Source organism: Eurypyga helias, unplaced genomic scaffold (assembly GCF_000690775.1).
Source record: "Eurypyga helias isolate BGI_N326 unplaced genomic scaffold, ASM69077v1 scaffold13610, whole genome shotgun sequence".
NCBI lineage: Eukaryota > Metazoa > Chordata > Aves > Eurypygiformes > Eurypygidae > Eurypyga > Eurypyga helias.
The window spans coordinates 66,727-86,935 of record NW_010225171.1 but is presented as its reverse complement, the minus strand read 5'-3'; the positions used below and the strand labels follow the sequence as shown (position 1 = coordinate 86,935).

At 36.7% G+C, this 20,209-nt stretch overlaps 1 protein-coding gene across 1 annotated transcript in view; it reads right to left on the bottom strand.

The window, feature by feature from the left end:
• The window catches only part of VTI1A (vesicle transport through interaction with t-SNAREs 1A), a gene marked incomplete at its 5' end in the record, with an annotated part of 98,648 nt that overhangs the window by 14,123 nt on the left and 64,316 nt on the right, over positions 1–20,209 (bottom strand). The window contains one exon of the mRNA XM_010148491.1: positions 19,266–19,350. Within this exon, the coding sequence (XP_010146793.1) occupies positions 19,266–19,350 (85 nt within the window). The remainder of the gene's footprint in view (positions 1–19,265; positions 19,351–20,209) is intronic.

Below are 20,209 nucleotides of genomic sequence, written 5' to 3'. Positions count from 1 at the left end.
AAACTACATTAGACTCAGCCATTAAGACAGAGCACAGCTCCTCCACTTGCTACTTGACTGAAAGAAGAGATAAAAGTATTTTTTTAACACTCTCCGAATTGCCAAGGCAAAATACATGTTCCATCTATAAATACAAGTTGAGCCCACCCTATTTTTAATAATGTACAAATTACTTGGAACTCATGACCATGCTATCCACTCTTATCATGAAATACTTGATTACTGTCAAATATTACCACCATGTTTATTGTACTGTTGATTCAGTTACATGCTGTGCAGTTCTGCACAAGAAGTAAATAAAACGGGTTTTCCAAGACTTTGATGGCCAGACAATCAATGGGCAAGTTGGAACTCCAATACATTTCTTTTTAGGCTTCAAAATGAGATTTTAAACATTGAGATAGTGATTTCAATATGGGAAGTAGATAATATGGGAAGTTAGGGAAAAGGTGTGTCATTTGATTAGTGGTCTGCTAGATAGATTTCCTTCAATAACTTCTCAAAAACCATTTGCTTCCGATTGACTGTAACAGCAGGATAAGAACTGTTAACAGTGTATAAGACAGGAGGGAAAAAAAAAAACCCAACCCCAAAAAACCCCAACAAAAAAACAAAAAAAACCCCAACAACAAAACAGCTCAACACCACCACCCAAACACGGACGAATTCTAATTAGCTACCAGAAGGCAATAAGGCTACTGTCCTCTACAATTTCTTTCTGTATAATTGTCTTTAAACCTGCTTGGAACATTTTATCTTTTTTTAGGGAATGGCAAAAGAAAATTCCTACTTGGCTAATGCAGACAGCTTACAGTTATGATGTCCTCCTTGTGCTAAATTTGGCTATTAACTTCCCTCTCCGCATGCAGACGGAACAGGGAGCTGGCAAGAATGGCTGGCAGGAAACAAAGGTGAGATTAGAAAAGAGCATCTTTCTGTTTTATGTAAATAGACAGTGTTGCAGTTCCCAGTGTCAAGGAGAGTTCTAGCTGAACTCCAGTGCCTAAGTGAGTAATTAAGATCTTCACACAAATACTAGATTTTTTTCCTTGGAATATCCTCAAATAGCAGCATGAACTGGAGGGGACACACTTGAAGTCTCCTGGAAGGAGCAAGTAATTCCCTTTCTGTCCTCAAGACATGTAGCACATGAGTTGCCTGTGTGGATCAGTGTAGCTATAAATACATTTATCTAGAAGAAATAGTCAAACAGTCTTTTCTAAAAGGAGTGTCTGATTGGTTAGTGGAAAATTGATACAGTGGAGTGAAGAATAACTGATAAAGAGATAATCCAGTGTGGCAATGTAGTTCTGCAGCACTGTAGCTTCAGCCTTCATTGGGTGGTGAGTGTAGGGTGATCGAAGAAAAGGACGGGCTTCTGTTGTTTGCATTTGAAGTATGAGGGAGGCATGGTGTGAGCAAACTTCAGATGTGAAGAACAAAAGCCCAGTTTTTCCTCTATACCATCTTTAACTATATGATGAAGCCTAACGCTAAAACCCTGCACTATTAGATTTTTACAGCTGATGTTCCGTTTATCTGGTTTTTCCCCTACAAAGATGCAAATACCTGCATGCATAGCAGTGCATGTATAGCTTCATTTTCAGGGAGAGGGTCACTGCATATGTTCTAACCTGACCTTAATTCATGCTGTAATTTCCCAGACTGTTACAATCTATCGTGCTCATTATTGGCATAACCAAAACATTTCCCAAACCAGCTATATTTAAAAAACACTTAAAATTACTTCTGCAAGGATTAAACATCCACAAATCTTTTCATTTTATACAAATGAATAATTTGGAAAGAAGAATAGTACCTAAGCTGGTGGTGGATCAGAGCATGCCAGTTACAGGAGCACTTAAGCGCCCATTGGCACAGCAAGACTCAAAGACCCGGTAGGTTTCAAAGAAACACTATGGGTTTTTTTTTTTCCTTCTAGAACTCTTTGCTTTCTAGTAAAGCTGCAACCACAATGTTCTCTCTCTTAATGCCACCATAAAAAATCAAAACACTTTAAAACAAATTGATGTCTTCTTTAATATAGTCATCACATCATCACAGTACCCTTGCACCCTGCTTGGTGGCAACCAGGGGGATGCATACCACACATCTCTCTCTTGCTTGCTGTCTCTCTCTCTCTTTTTTTAAAGGCATTGAAGCGGGCAACAAAGAAGGAGAAAAAGACTGGGAGAGACACTCAATTGAGATATTGGCACCTTTGATTGACAAGACCTAATCAGCTTATCTCCACACTAATAAAGTTGATGGCCTGTGGAGCTGGTATATGTCCAGCTTCAAGTGAACTTTCAGTAGCCAAAGCCTCAAGGCCCAGGACTAAGACTGAGCTTATCTAAACTGATTTAAATCAATTCCTAATGGGCTGTTTCAATTTGATCAATTTGAAAGGCTGGAAACCTGTAACCACTTGCCTCAATTGTCTTGATTCGTCCTGGCATCTCTGGAGATTTAGTCAGAGCCACAAACTATCAAAAAATGAAACAATGGAGTACAATTGATTCACTTCTGAAATTATTTGACCTTCCTTAAGGTACTGTTCAGTTTATTCCAAATTGGGCAGTTTGCAGGGCTACTTCTCTTGCACATTCACACAATAAAACATTTTGAAGTATGCTATTCAAAAACAAGTAGTGAATGCTATATGCAAAATTCCCTACTCCTTAAGTAGGGACTGAACTGCTTTGCAGCTCTTGAACAACTGAATTTGTTTTCTAAATCAACAAAGTCCTTTATGTGTTTTGAGAGGCTGCTTGTGCCCCCAAAGGTGGGACGGCAAAGTGGAACACTATCATAGGAATGATTTGAGCATTCACATAGATTTCATTCACTATGAGCAGAATTAAAGAATTCACTTCTGAAGATCTTGAAATTAATTTTGCAAAGCTCGATCCGCTTTCAACTCCAGAACAACATGTCAAGGAAACATATGCGGCTATATGTATTACATTGCACTGTGAAAAAGGCTTGCTTATTCTCCCAGGGTAAATCATTGCTTTTAAGAACGCAAAAAAATTCATTGCATTGAGGTGCAACTACATAAAATAATTTCTGAATTAAGAACATTGGTATTTGCATAAACCAAGTAATATCTTCAGGAAAACATGGTAATATTATAAACAGAGAATCATCTTAAGAGGGGGAACCACACACCTATATGTACTTTACAGATTTGCCAAAGCATGAGCAGAGAAATCAGGTATCAGTTAAGTATTTTTCAGTCAATAGCACACATCAACACCTTAGGAATGTCTTGTGTTTAATAGAGGTAATTTACGCACTTTCTAAAGGAAGAGTTTTTTGGTATTAATGCTAGATTACAAAAAACCCTGAGCAATATTTTCATTCAGATTGCGGTTTTCAAGCTGTAATTGCTTTATATAAAATCCACTCTAGTGTTATCACTCAATATCATCTTCACTGCTGTACATCTGAAGATAATTTCGCAATAAAACTTAATTGATAGAGCTTATTTTTCACTAATCTCCTAATACAGAAAAATGAAAAAGTACTAACAGTATGTATTATAAGCTATGACCCTCACAGCGCAGCATATTTCTAGTTTATCAAACTAAAATAGATCCATTTTATGGCATCAAATATTTTATATACTTTAATAACGTAGAGACTTTTCCCCAAAATAGGAAGTAAATGGAAAATTCCTGTAATAAAGCAAAATGGGGAGAGTAAAAGTAATTCACAAAGAGGCTGAGGAGAACATCTCATCTCATAACATTACTAGCTTCTGCCCCACTGACCATTAGCACAAAATCTCAAAACATTTCAATTATGGAAATCAGTAACTCTGCCATCACTGGCATCTATTGAGAAGTTAAATTCAGTGATTTTATAGGTATAAACTGAACTCCTCCTGGCGTACGACATATGCTAGATTCTGAACAGGACTTTTAAAAATTAGAGCATTGTAGATTATATTCTATTTCCTTCTCTTTTGGCTAAGTTAGCCCTAGTGTCAGTCTTAAGAGCTTTTCATCGGGTAAGTAAACAGTCCTAGTGATTGTAGAGAATATTAAAAAGGAAAATAAGGCATTAGATGTTCGTAACAGAGGACTGGAAGGTTAAATTCATAAGGCCCTCTCCTGAACTCAAGTACACCTTAAAGACAACACTTCCAGAGCAGAGAATTCACCAGGTGCCACGCAGCCATTAAGGCACCATGAGAACTGACACCAGCACTATCCTCTGTAATCCCACGACCAGGGGTCGTGCTGAGATCCAGGCACTGTAGCACAGCGTTCCTCAGCCGACTAGGTAACATACAGGTTGAAAAGTAAGTGGCCTGCAGTCAAGAAGCTGTATTTGGCTCACACAATCATTTGTCTGGTTGTCTCTGACTTTATTCCCAGTTCTACTACTAAAATTCTGCTAGACCATGGACAATTTGGCACTTGGAATGTTTGGGTGGTACCCTGCAATCTGTGGGCTGAAGAGAGATAATATTATAATGTAAGACTGACATGATGTCTCTGCTCCTCTGATGTGACTATGAACTTCCCACCCCCCCAAATTCAACACCTACTCCATCATTTCTGCTTTGATCTCTTGTAAAGATCCAAACTCTCTGGTTACTCAAAGGTGACTCAAAACATGAAGGGGAGAAGTAGGAAATCTTCCTACTACTTGGGATTTCTATATGAACTTACAGATGTTTCCTGACCATTCAGGACTTCTCTAAGACAGAAAAGGCTGCCTAATCACCACAGTCATCTTCAGCATCATCTGTCTGAACCTCAGAGGTTAATCTAGCCCTCTTATTTTTATTTTTTTAACCTCATTATCCTTTGGTCTGCCTATCTACAAAATGAGTACAATACCATTGACTCTGTCTCTCAAGAGGGTAACATGGATTCACAAACGAAGTTCTGGGACATCGTGATATTAAAGGACGAAATCATATAGTCATCAAACTGGCAAAAAACCCACAGTCATTCAGTAGTTGTAAAAATTAAACTATGGCCTTAGTTTTGCACGTGAATACCTCTCATGCCATCATTTAATGAAGGAAAAGATTTCTAAACATAGGAATCAGTTTGCCAAGATCACTGCAGATGTATCAGACAGAATAAATGGCTGTAAAAGGCTGAAAGACTTGCGCTTTGTCTTCTGTGAATGAAAACACCACTCTCCAGACCAGATAAAAATCAGCCCCTGCCTTTTTTGGCAGTCGGATCATAACAAGGCCAAAGTAATATTAAATCATTTATGAGCTTTTTAAGTTTAAATATCAAAGTTATATATATGCAGAAAAACTGTTATGACATTTGAATTTCAGCAATAGGCATTTTTTAGGCATTTCAAACTATGTAAAACCTGACATTTCAGTGTTTATATACAAAACCTGCTATGATACAAAACAACATCTCTCCACCAATACTTTGTCATTTAAAACTTTTTTCTTTGTTAGAGTCTCACACACTGTATTTCAGCCTGCTGCAGAGAAGATTCTTGCCTAGAAACCTGTCATCCTTATGCAAATAGGAAAAATCTACTGTATATTAATTATGATTTTTATAGCGATCACTTTCAGTCTCCTCGTTTCCAGTAGTCAGTCTTTCATCCCTCTTATTATTCATGTAAAAATGTTCTTTTGGCAGCTAAAATATAGTACTTTTATGCAATGTTTTGATGAAGTGCACCAGAGAAAATGAAATGAAATGAACTGGACTACCCAAAAAAGGAAAACAACACAGGTGATATACAACTGTTCAGGGTATTATTTTCATGAGATATGGGAAATAACGTGTACTGCTCATCAATTATTCCATAATGTATAATGCTTGTCTCCCCAACCTTCTAACAGCCAGGATTGAAATGTTTTGACATGATGATCTCTAGGTGGAAATACTGAAGGCGTTAAAATATAGATATAAATAGGTGATAATGAAGAACAAAATGTGTACCATTTTCTTGCAGTCATAGTTTGCAAATTAACAAGCTGCTATCGATTTTTCTTTGAGGTCAATAACAGCATTTATTGATCTGAGAAGTTAATACTCACTGAGGTCAATATTATATCTCAGGGGTCAACAAATCTGGATACTGACTTCTATTTCCTATCCATATATAAATATTACATAGGCAAAATGGGCAAATTTAGTCTTTGGAGATAAGAAAGCACTGTATTTGACATGATACAAAACCCCCAAAATATTAGAAGTTAAAAACAGGGTCTACTTGGATAATTTTCAAACAGTTTTCAAACACTCAAAACCTTACATTAAATCTAAAGTACTGACTTCATGAACTGTATCGTCAGTTCTGAACTTTGTCTCCCAAGCACAGAGTGGTCATTCATGGCATTATTTCCCAACACCAAAAGTTAATCCATTTTAGAGGCTACCTATTATCAAGTGGACATTGACATATTTTACCAAATTCAAATAAGAAAATAAAATAAGCCGATAAGTAGTAGCCAAATAATAGTCGTGGACTTTCTTATGCCTCATTCTTTCCAACTCAACCTCCAGCAGAATCAAGAGAAACTGTCCTACTGCCTTAAACCAACTTTGCATCAGGCCCTTGTATAATCTCACTATGTTTTTTTCTGATCTGTAGTTTCTTACTCAAGCATTCACACATCTAAAGAAAATTCAGGAGTGAGTAATTAGTCTCCTGATAATTTACACTGGCAGATATCAATGAAGTTCTGAGTGGACTCTTGGAAAACTACTGGGAAGGAAATAAATTTCAGGAAACGCCAAGCTGATAGAGGTATTTTTGCAGCTAGGCACTCCATTATAACAAACCGTCAATAATGTAACATTCCAAAATACAGTAGTTACATATTAGATTTCTAAGGTATTGTATTTGTGTGGAGGGATACTATTACAGTTACGGCACAAGCAAGGCTTAGTGCCCATTTTACTGGGAACCACTTAAAACGGCTAGCAAGGATACTGCAGAAGTAATAAAATTCAGCACATTTGCAAAACTTTACAATTTAAGAACATTATATGATCACCGTTATGCAAAGCAGAAAGTGTTATTTTATGCCTGAATAAGCTGTAACAGAAAGGCTGGTAGTCCACAAACTGTTCAGAACTAAAACTACTAATATTCAGACTCCAGACCTGTGTTGTAGATAAGAGTGAAAACATGGGTCATCTGTTTTTTGGCAACAGTACCTTTCTTCGAGCATTTCAGCAAGCAAAGATACAAGACAACAGGACACAATATAAAGCTATTTCCAGTGTCAATTCAATATTATACCTGACCATATCAAAATTTTGCTACAAATTTTGTAAATCTACAAGGCAAATATTTAAACATACATTTGCTACCAAAACTTAGTAGTTTCCAGATAAAATGTGTATATAATGGTGCAAGTGTTATGCAGAGCATTATAGATGAATAAAAGGTCCTTTGTAATTACGAATGGTCTGCTCTAGAATGTTTTAAGAAATATGATTATCCAAATAACTATTTATGTAACTAAGAGGAAAATGAAGTAAAATAGTATGCACTGCTCTTTACAAACATACAGAAATACACATTTGATTTAATTTAGAAGTAAAAACCTGCAATCAAATAACTGCAGTCAATCTTATTTTGAACCACCAGTTTAAATTATTTTCTTAATGAAACACTCACTCTCTTTGCATAGCCATTAAAACATGCCAACTTCCACCAAAGGAAAATCTTTCAAACATCAGAATTTCTTGGAAGATGAAGTTAAATGCCTACAATTACTTCAGAAAATGGTAAAGCAGGTCTATAATCTAGTATTGTTTTCTTCTGTATGATTTAGGTACCTCATGTGCTCAATTAATTCACAAAAAGACGACAAATCCTAACCACAGCTCCGTAATTTATTATATCTAATCCAGAACCCTGAGCATTTTTTTTTCTATTGAATTAAGTTTCATCCTGTCCACCTTTAATATGAACTTAAAAGAGTGGAGCAGACTTGCTCATTTTGTAACAATTCATCTACTTCTTAAATCACCATGAATCAGTCCACATTTTTTTCTGCATCTGCTGGGTTATTTAAAATCTAAGATAACTAAGACAACAACTTTTCAGCACAATAAACTAGAATGACAAAAATTAGGGACAATGTTTAAATTAACATTTGTTATAAACACTTATGGTAAATACTTAATCTAGCACATGACATATTTATAAAGCTTATGCTGCTGATAGAATTTTTTTGCTGTGTAGAGTATTTTATGGTGCAAGCAATAAAAACCCTTCCACCTGACTCATTTAAGAAAATATCATAGCCTCTAGACTGGCTTTAAAATACATCCTCCCATAAAATTGAAAGTAGTTAATTTTAAAAATTAAAATAATGAAAAAAAAAAAGTATGTGGTATCTACATTTCATTCTTACTGCTTCCCTACTTGATATTTCACCACCATAAAATATGACACTAAACCAGCAAAAATACTTAAATATGGAGCAAAGCAAATATAATCAACCACTTGCACAAAATTTCTCAAGATGGCACTCCAGCCAATTATTACAGCAGTCAAGAGCCAAGACATTCAACACAGAAATCTTGCAACACTTCATTATAAAAATCAGATTAATATTTTCAAGACACATGTAATAAAAACATAGATTTATTGCATCTATGTGAATAATTAAAAAAACTAAGACTAAAATATTCTCTTATTCAAACTGTTTTATCTGTCTAGATCCTGCAAGAGAACTAAATAGGAACCAAATCTCCAAATACATGAACACTCGCCAAAATCTTCATATTTAGAGTCACAGAGGGCATAAAATATGGAAAAATTCATCATCGGAGAGACCAGCAAAGTAGATGTAGGAGACTACCTTTGCACCAATGCTTATCTTTGCAAGATACAAAATGTAAATGGTGTGAGGTATTTCACAAAAATGCAAACCACAACAGTTAGCTACTCATGATGCCCAGATTCAGACATCATTGCAGCGAGCTCGAACTCACTCATGGAAAGGTTCTTATCTTGCAAACGTTTTTGGAAATGTACTGAGCAAAACAGACAAGTCTCCTCCCTAGCAGGAACATGAACGCATGTACACACACACTTTCATTTCAATATGTCAATAATTATGCTCTGCTAATAACTGGGCATGTTTACAACCATGAGCATTTATTACAATTGTGATGATTAGGCCAAGAGTATAAAATTTAATGTAAAATTGTAAGTTTGCACTTTTGCAGTTAGTGAAGTAATAGGAGGTAAATATTAGCCAATGGCAGAAAAACAGCCATAAGGTGATGCACAGCTGATGCTGGAAATTAGGAATGAGGGAAGACTTGGCAACATCACAGAACCTGTAGTAGAACCCTCCACTGAACTAGATAAGTTACTGCAAAGAAGACACACTCAAGCCATCAAAAGATGTAGAGAAACATGAATGGACAGATATAAGTGGCCTATGATAGACTGAGATAAAGTTGTGAAATTGTAGCTCACAAAGCCACGAACAACAATTTTATAGGTCTACAGTTCCTTACAACAGAGGTAGCTAATAACTAGCAGTAGTTTCTCAAAACAAGGCTGTAACAACTTGAAGAAAATTATTGTGCTAGTTCAGAATGAAGACTGGTACTGCAGATCAGCAGTTGAACTCACTCTGACATGAAATCAAGTTAGACACTAAAGAGCTTCTTACATTCAGCTCCTGACTCTTTCTCTAAGAGTGTCATTAATTTCAAATTTTCCATTTGTATACATCTACTTATTAATCAAGTAAAATTCATATCATGGACTATTAGGCCAAGAGAAGCCTCACTGTTCAAAAGCGAGATGATACAAACAATCTACCTGATTTTAAAATAGAGACTTGGATGCCAAGTTTTATTTGCAAAAATCAGAGGTTATGTCCTCACCTAACACACCTTTCACAAGCAGACATTCTAACTGCAATTGAACTAAGTTTCCATAAAGTTCAGTATTCACCAAAGCTGCATGTTTGCACATGCCACATTTTGATAACTTTTTGGAATACATATACCAGAAATTACAGAAGAAAATCTATTTTATAAGCAGGATAGTAAAATCATTAGCATAAAATACTATGATATAACTTAAACTAGATAAAGAGACAATATCTAGATAAGTTATTCTTCAGTAAGTCCATACCAGGGTGCGATCAATGTTTTTCAATTATCTGCTTCTGTGTCTTGCTTGAGGACAGAAGTTTGAGATTTTCTCCCCCTGTACTTCTACCAGAAAAAAAGAGTATTTGTGTAACTATAACTCTTCACTCCTAAGTTATAAAAGGGCAAAATACTGCACTTGAAAGATGATCTACCATGAAAACCCTTTTGATATTGACTTTACCTAGAAAAATATGTTCAATATAAATAAATTTTTTAATGGTAAACTTTGTTCTTTAGCACAATTGGAGGAAAACACTGTTAGCCTGACAGGAAGCAGAAGTAGAAGTCTTCAAACAAGAGACATAAAGAAAGCCTAGGGTGCATTTTATTTTGTCAAGTCTAAGCTCATCAACTTTTCTTCTTGATCTAAGTTGTACACAAAAAGTCTTTGCCCAACAAGACCTCATGCTGTGCAAATCCAGCCATGTCCATGTAGAGAAAAATCTGTTAAAAACTACTGAAAATCATGTTGTTTACTTAGGCACCAAAAATCCTAACTCAAAGTCCAATCTTTTATTAAATATACAACTTATGTTCTGTGGATAATGTAATCACCAAATGAAGCCATTAAAATAGCAAGGCATTAATATATTTGAAGGTCAAAAGGTGGACACAGGTAATTCTATTCAGCTGTTGTCTTTCAAAGGTTGTAACAGACTGTCACTGACAAGCCAGTATCACTTGGAACCAATTCATTTCACTTTGTAAAAGTTTAGAAGAAGTGGTTGTGATATACCACGGGAGGAGGAGAACAAGGGAAGACTGTCTAGGGATAACATCAGGATTTGAATTCTACCAATTAAAGACTAACCAGCAGTTCCCAGTTATCTGAAACTTTTTCAAAAACTTCTCTACAACTCATTTTTCTCAGGAAGAATATGAAACCCGATCAAGAGAGTTTCTCTAGCCAACACAAGTTGAACATCTCCTTGCTATAGGCATGACTTCACATTCTTTGTCCACCTATTGCAAGGGGTTGTCTGGACTTTAAGAGACAACCAGAGTATGTTAGATGCAATGCTGACATCTCTCAGTGACACCTGAGCACAGATTGCTATACAAATGAGGAAGGAGAATACATAACAAATTCATAGAATAGTTTGGGTTGGAAGGGACCTTCCACTAGACCAGGTTGCTCAAAGCCTCATCCAGCCTGGCCTTGAACACTTCCAGGGATGGGGCATCCACAGCTTCTCTGGGCAACCTGTTCCTGTGCCTCACCACCTTCTCCGGGAAGAACTGCTTCCTGATATCCAATCTAAATCTACCCTCTTTCAGTTTATATATATGGAGGAAAGAAACTGGAGGCTTTTTCCATTATCCCTTCAATCCAAGGTAGCTTGTAGTTTCTGGAGACTGCTAGAAACAAAAGCTACTTTTTTTTTTTTAAATCCCTCTTCCCTTTAATTTTCATTACCTGCTCAGAACCGGACAATAAACTCCAAGATGTTATTACAGGGAGGAAACCTCCCTGAGGCTAAATAATTTCAAAATTCAAAGAAGCAGGTAGTGTAACTTCAGACCAAAAAATATAACCACATAGCTCAACTTGAAATCTTGATGTTTTTATTAGGACAACAAGTCTTCAAAAGCTTTGCTATGGATTTAGGAATAAGCTACAATGAATACCTTCATCAATAAACACCATCTTATACCACTAAGTACCTTAAAGAAAGAGGGTCAGCACTAAAGAAGATTACGCTGAAATGCTGTTTTCAGTGATTTAATAAGAGGTTATTTCCTGTAGAATAGTCTACACAGTAGAGGTAGTCCAATACGGTGCTTGTAAAATAGTGTTTTAAAAGTTATCTTCCGAGTTCTGTTTATAATTCAGATATTATTCACAGGTATTCTATGACAAGTGCAAGGTATTTGGATTTCAGCCTATATGATTATTTGTCTGGAATGCCCATGGGAAGCACTTAAGCATGAAGTTTATGATTTTTAAACCAAAATGCCTCCATCATTCTAGGATGGAATAAAAATCCACAATCTAAAACCTACTTTTCTATTACATATAGGAACATATCTTTAAGAAGTTTTTGCAATGTTTTGCTCATCTAAAAGTCAGTCTGAAACAAACTAACTTTGACTAGATGCCAGCTCCTAACAAGTCTGAAGATGAGTTGTCTGTGATGTGTGGCACAATAACGAAATCCTGCATGTTAGAGAACATTAAAATAACTTGGGAATACTTCCAGAGCAGGGGACAAAATTACCAAATATGGATCACTGTTTTTCCTACTATACCTTAGCAAATCTGAAGAGTTTTGACATTCCTTATTTGCTGCATTAATGGTATAATCTCAAACCTACTGAGGTGAAAGATAAGCATTCGTTTTATTGGAATTCCAGCTGAAAGGTGCTGAGTACCTAAAAGATAAGCTTTTAACAGAAATGGTCTTACAATACTGCAGAGACTGTGGAAAAACTCTACAAAATAAGTTTTTCTCATCTTTAAAAAAAAAACAGTAGTTGGAAGAGTATTTTTTTGCTACTCTGAGGCAGTTAGAGGACAGTACTTAAATACTGAAAATTCACCATTTCCTTACTTTATGGTAAGTACTTTATACATTTTCAAATGTATGACTATACACATAAAATCTATATCCTGCATTTGAAACAACACACACCAACGCGAGGGCCAACTGAGCTGAGAGAACAGACTTTGAACACTACTAGGCAAGGTTAGGCGGGTTGCTGGGTAAACTTTTCATGACCACAAGGATACAAGACCCATACTGCTGTCAAATTAAATCTGCAAGAGAAAGTACAGGAAAACGGGGATGGTGCCAGAACGTGAATAAATATGTGCAGGAGTATCTGGATAGAGGCAAAGTATTAAAGAGAAATCTGGAGCTAGAACTAGGAAGGTCAGAGCTGGGAAGGCTGGGCGAGAGCAAGGGAAGGAGGACATGAGGGCCGGGAGAGAGGTGGCAGATATGAAGCCAGAGGGAGCAGCACGGTGACTGGACAAGCAATGAACCAGCAAGTAATATTTAAACAGAAGGTGTAAAAAGCACTTTGCTGGTATCAACAGCTGCACTGTAAAACACTGAGGAATGGAAAATGAGTAGTTTGGTCTCTCCATAACAACTCGCTGCACTTCTGACTCTTTGCTACAAGGCAGCAGCACTACCCAAACACATTTCCCCCCCTCCCATGACCATGCAAAGCTGGGATACTCCTGAGGCCTGACGTACTCAGAAACAAAATTCTCTCCCTCCTCCCCACTTTAAAGCCCAGACTATGAAGAAGGGCAAGGGGCTTAGAGATATAGGAATGCAATATGCCACTTCAAAATGAATTTCTGAAACAATAAACAGATTTTAATAGAAATCAGCCAGCAAAGAAAAAAAATTATATATGAAACATGAAATACTGTTGCTAGCAGAAGAAACGGGGATCATGAGAAAGCCCTCTGATGGTGACTGGAAACTGCATAAAAACTCATTTCACTGCAGAAACTTTGGTTTAAGATTTCAGTAGAAAGATGTTCTGGCATATCAAAGAAACACCTGAGGAGGAGATATTGGTATATGCTCCAGAACTCAGAAGCCCTCTTTCTCTAATGAAAGGTTTTACATACAGTATTCACATATACATGTATGAATAATTCATTAGAGATGAAATAGGTGGATATTAAGTGTAAATATCTGGGACAGGAATAGACTTTTTTTTTTATTTAAAGCAAAGGGCACTAGAAACAAGGTCCTGATTTTCAAAACTTGGTTTCCATTTCTATACTCTTAGTTATTTGGGGCTCAAATGTAATTGGAATATGCATGCACCTGAAGCTGGAACAGGGGTGTGGAGGTCCAAGTGATATTAAATGATGCAAGCAAATTACTAAGTACACAAAATCACAACACAGAAGAAGCAACACCCTTTCCACCAGCCTCATGTATCCCTACATGCATAAACATTAGGGTTTCTCATTTTGTTAAATTAGCATTGGATGTTGGAGCCATTTAAATTTTTTTCTAAACTGAGCAAACAATTTTCAGTTTGATCATAGCAATGCTTTTTCTACCTGAAAAGCCAAGCTCCAGCTCTCGCAACTGTAAGGAAATGAAATGAGTTTAGTGGATATACTTACTTTAATTTTTTACGTTTTACATATTATAAATCAGCTCTGGTGTGTATCTCCTCTGTGACACCTGAACAGCACAACCACCCCATGAAATATAGAGGGAGAAGGTCCTTCGGTGCAGGTGCTTGGGGTTCAAGTTGTTCCATCAGTAAAGGAGTTGGGAACCCAAATCTGTGGCATGCTGCTCTGGACAATGTTCTAGTACCTCAAATTCCATTACACCTACTAGAAGCCTACTGCAGTTATTTAAAAACAGTTACCTACTCATGCTAAAGACATTAAACTTGAAGACTCCTGCCTTCAGGAGCCCTCTATAAGCATCTCTTAACAGATTTTCACTGCTCTGTTCACTATACTTTCACTTGGTTCTGCATCCAGGTAAAACAATAACTACTATTATTTCATAAAGAAGTAAACGCATCTCTTTGCCTAATGAGATTCTAATCTGCTTTCCACCTAGAAGGCTGCCAACACTTGGAGGTGTGTCTGACCATCTGCCTGTCAGCTAGGCTACCGCTACAATACATTATATATTTATGGTGCAGCCCAGAAAGGAAGGTTTGACTGTAGTTCATTACAGCAGGTGAAAGCCACTGAAATTTGCTTGGATCCTTTTAGTACTGAGAATTATTCATGTAACACAGGGGTGGGAAATAAGCTGTTGTGTCTCTTCCTCAGAGATATTTCTCCTTTAACTGTTTCAGAATTGCATATTCCTGGGATTCCCAAAGAGTAGGGATTGGGGGAAAAAAAAACCAAAACCAAAAAAACCCAAAAAACCCCAAACATTTTAAGCAACCTAAAGTCAAGGTTCAGAAGGGCTTGCTGTAAATGGAACGACACAGTTTTTCTTTCGTCGATTTCTTTTCTTTAAAACACCATGATTACATATCATAGAAGGGACATAAAAACAGAAGCCAAGATAAAATTTTAAGATTCGTTGCAAAGAATAGACCTATTGCTCACAAACTACAATTCTTCTAGCAGCACAGATATTTCAGAGACATTCAGAGCCACAGAATAATATCCAATAATCATCACTTACAGAGGCAAGCTCAACACTTGTCAAATCACACATACTGAAAGCTATAGAAATATCACATGTTCATGAAGAGGGGGGCGTGGGGGGGAGAACCACAAACCTGCAATGCAGTTTTGCCATGAAAGCCTGGACAACATTCAGTGGTTGGATTTCTCTCTTACATTGTCATGAAACAAGGTGAAGACTATATAATATAAACACCAAGATTTTCTTTTCCCTAGAAAGTACCTGGCAGTTGAGAAGAACTTAATGAAAGCAATTCAACTGCAGATTACAATGGTCCCCTACAACAAGGTTTGCTCTTCTTCTCCTTGACAGTGTTCCACATTTGCATGCCAATTTTATCTCTGAAGATGAATGAAGCGTTTTGAACCATTCATCATTCAAAATACTCCTGTCTGAGCAAACATATCTAAGACCCGACAGAAAAGGGGACACCTTACTACGCTATACTCTGCAGGCAAAATAACGAAGTTCCAGAATTTGATTCATTCAATTCAAATTTCCAGAACTCCCATTCAACGTGATACTGTGGAAATCCAAGCATAGGGAATAGAATTGGGCAGTCTCCCCCTCCAAAACGCAAAGAATTTTGTGATTAATCAGGATTAATTCAATGGACTCTCATTTTGACTGAAACCAGCCATTTTAATCCATTTTTTAAAAGTTTTTCCTCATATTCTGAGGCTCTATGGTCAGATTAAATGATCTGAAATTAATAATACCAAGATGTGGTGTTGTAAGTAATGAGTGGTGTTGGAAACGCCTGCTACCCAGGCTGTAAACTTGCTTGTCCATTCGTTACCAGCAAGTAGATGATACCATAAAAACAGAAAAACAAGGAGAAATATTTTCTTAAAACAATATTTTGACTTAAAAAAAAGCATGAGTGCACTTTGCAGTGTTACCAGCCATTATTAAAACTTGCTCTACTTGGTACAAACAATGGAGACCGTCAAGATCCAAACAGCTCATGTTTTCCCTGTATGTACCCAGTGCTTTTCCTCATGCGGGCTTGTGTCAATACAACCCAGGCAATTAAAACGCAAATGCTCTGATGAACTTACTTGGTCTACCAAATGAACTACTCAAACGTCTGTTAAATTTGCAATATACCCCTATGAATATTTAGAATAACGTCCTTTTTATAGTAAACCTTGAGTACTATGGAACTGGTTACCAGATACTAAAGGCTTTGCTTAGCCCTTCAGGAGGTTTCTGCAGAGATTTAAGCATCCTCACTCAGGACCAACAAATGATAGCAAACAAACTATGAAAGCCTGACAGTCAGTGATGGATTGTGTCTTAGAGATGGTGACATAAGTGGCATCCTGTTCAGACACCACTGAAGCCCATGAATCAATGGCACCGCTCAAAGAAGGAAGTCAGACCTTCCAACAGATCTCAGCTTGTGTGAACAACTGTACATAAGATGAAAGGGCTTATCAATTTAGAGATGCAAACAAGGAAAAAGCTTCCAATTTATCATGGTAAGTTTCAGGAATGGTAATGTGAAATTGCATTAAATTAGTTATGTGATGTCAGATTAATCCTTAGATGATCACAGGGGCAGGTTAAAATAGTATATGTATTTTTGCTGATTAAGGTAATAAGAAAGACCCAGATGTGACTTATCCCAGAGGTGAGAATCATCCAGCTTCATTACAATAAGCAACATACAAATCCGTAATTGTGAAAAAGACACACATAAGGAAAGTAGAATAGATACTTAAGGATTGTCACTTCCACCTCATCTCACAGAATGGCTGAGGTGGGAAGGGATCTCTTGAGATAATATTGCCAACACCCTGTTCAAGCAGGGCCACATAGAGCGCAGGGCCACATAGAGCCAAGGACCATGACCAGCTAGATTTTTAATAACCTCACAGATAGAGACTCCATAATCACTCTGGGCTATTTCTTTCAGTCTCAGAAATTATTTTCTCATGTTCTGCTGGAATTTCACAGGTTTTAGGTTGTGTACACTGCCTCTTGTCCTGTCACTGGGCACTACTGACAAGAGTCTGGCTCCCTCTTCTTCATTCCCTCCCCTCAGCTGCAGACTTCTCCAGGCTGAACAGTCTCAGCTTTCTCAGCCTCTCATGAAAGATGCTCCCTCCAGTCCCTAAAATCACTTCATGGCCCTTTGCTGGATAACTACAGTATGTCAATGTCTCCCTTGCACTGCACCTGGAAAGAGAACTCGAGATGTGGCCTCACCAGTGCTATGTAGAGAAGATCTTTATGCAACAAAAGTCATAATCAGGGCAAGACAGGGTCAACTCCAGAATGAATTGAACTCCCAAAATGAAATATTTTATGACGACACCTCAACACAGGGCAACCATACAGTAACTCCAAACTTAAGTTCTTTCACTGCACCAAATTAAGCTAAATTCACTCAAACCTAGAATCATCATGATCCATGCCAGGAACCAAATAGAATGAATCTGTTTCCATAAAAATCTTCTGCAAAAATCTACATTAAAATGAAGTTAGTATTTCTGAGTTAATTATCTCCAAATTATTTAATATTAATAGATCATATAATATTGCTACACTGCTGGTCTTCACAAAGTTTTGGTAACAAGAACTATATACATATCACTGCTCATGATGGAAAGTAAAGACAGACAAAAATGGGGTGAATTAGTGCTATGCTACGGAAATCAATGCAGTTTCACCTTATTTTAATACCAAAGGACACCCTTTCCATGTAAGTATACATTTGCACTCTGATGATACGCAATGGAAATAAAACGATTGTTGTCTCTATACATCAAATTCCATTTAGGGTACCAAAAAGATACGAGGTATCTCTTCCCCCAAAAGATCAGTCTGATTTTTACTGTTTCCTTGTGAAAGATCCAGGCTCAACTAAAGCAGATCAGGAATAATTTTTCTAAAAAATAAGTTATGGCCATTGGTAGAACAGACCTGAAAATCTGCAGGAAAGCAAACTTCATTGCTATCACATGTCCATCTCTACTAATGTGTCATCCTCTGGAATAAGAGAATTAATTTTCCTTGTACCCTACAAAAATCTACACTGTATCTTCCATACATCCATTTCATTACTGTGCACAGCACTAAGCCAAGAATAATTAAAATGCAGGCACTTGAGTAATACCATTCATTTAACACAACCATGTTTAACTCTACAAGGGTTCAGCTTAATTTACCTCTTAAATAGGTCTAAAAAGATATTGGAATACATCAATTAATTGGGACTCTTTGCCAGAAAATTACTTCACTGCTCAAACATACATTTTGTGAAACTTTCTGTAACTTTGCACAAGCTTTATTTAAGGGGATTAGACATTGGAGGCTTAACTATTGCTGGTTTTAAAAAATCCACTCTAAATTGCTAAAACTTAGTAAAAACATTTTAAAAATACTAACTGAAAAGTTGCAGTCAATAAAAAAAAACCCCACTAATTCAATATTTGGGCCTTCTCCCTTAATTTTCTTCCATCTGTATATTTTGGAGTATGGTCTGTTTACTTCTTTCATTACACAGGAACAGCTGCATAATTAGTCACTGAACTGATTGCAAGAAAATTGAGCTGATAATGTAGTTATACATCATCTGTAGTTAATATCTTATAAATTTATGAAAACGGTATTTTTTACATATATGAATAAAAGTAAAAGACAAAAACAACTGGAGTCTACAGTGTGTGCTAGCAATCATTGCGGGTGGGTAAACTGACAACATGTAACTGCATATTAAGACAAATGTAGAATTTAGACAAAGTATTCCATCTCTTTTCAGATGTATACTTTTAAACCTCAGGAACTGTTTTCAGTAGATGTCATGCCTTTTAACTTGAAAAAAGATAAGCGCAAATAAGCTCCCAATTGTCTCCCCAATATGTAAACCACATCTCGGGCTGCTGTCTCTGTTTCGCCTTTGAAGTTTCCCTGAAATGTCATGTGTTGTGAAGACTGCTGTGCATAAGCAAGACAATTTGCTCACTCTCAGAATTCTTACCGGTTTCCACTGCTATTTGGTATCCAGCCTCTAGTCTCCGAGATGACCTTTCCAGCCTCTCTGTGTTATCGAGCAGATGTGCCCTCTGAAAAAGAAAAGGGGAGAGAGAGGAAAAAAAATAATTCAGGCAGCAGTCTACAATGTTCTCCCCCCTTTCTAATTGTGCTTTCATATTCCAAAACATAAAAATACCCACGTATATTTATGGAAGAGCCTGTTACAAGGACCACTGGAAGAGGCAGGTTCTATGATCAATCATAATTATGTGTACCAATCATTTTTGTTTTGAGACACAGAATACGTGCTTCACTTTTATTACGTGAACTCACAAAACAGAATGCGACTGTTATATGGGAAACGTGTCTGAGGGGCATTTCCAAAATAGATTTCCCTGTGACACACATATGCAAGCACCCATGATTTCTATTCAACTACAGCTTGATGAAACCGTCACTTTTAAATGCAAGTGGTAGTTTTTAACATGAACTTAATTTTCAGCGGAGGACATATTTCCTTTATTTGTACTAAAGTGAGGTGATAAAAACAACGAGGTATTCATACAGAATACTGAACAGCATGAATATTCTTCAGACTGTTTGATGTAAAAATATGTAGAAACAAAACACTGGTTTCTTGATTTACATCTCTTATGCCTAAATATATATATGAATATATAAATAATCTACACACACTCAGGTATAAGATATTTTTTCCCAGAATTCATTTGCCCAATTATGAGATAGCAATAAACTCTAGTAAAAATGCATCTTCCAACACATTTACACCTGGGAAGTCTGTAACAGTGGAAAAGTGAAATTGTTATTTTAATTAGTTTATTCTCCATACAAAATGCCAATATTTCAACACGTAAGCTCATTTCCTTCGGAAATTTGATCCTAGATTAGCTCTTGCAAGCCATCACAAAATAGAAAGGACTTCCCCCC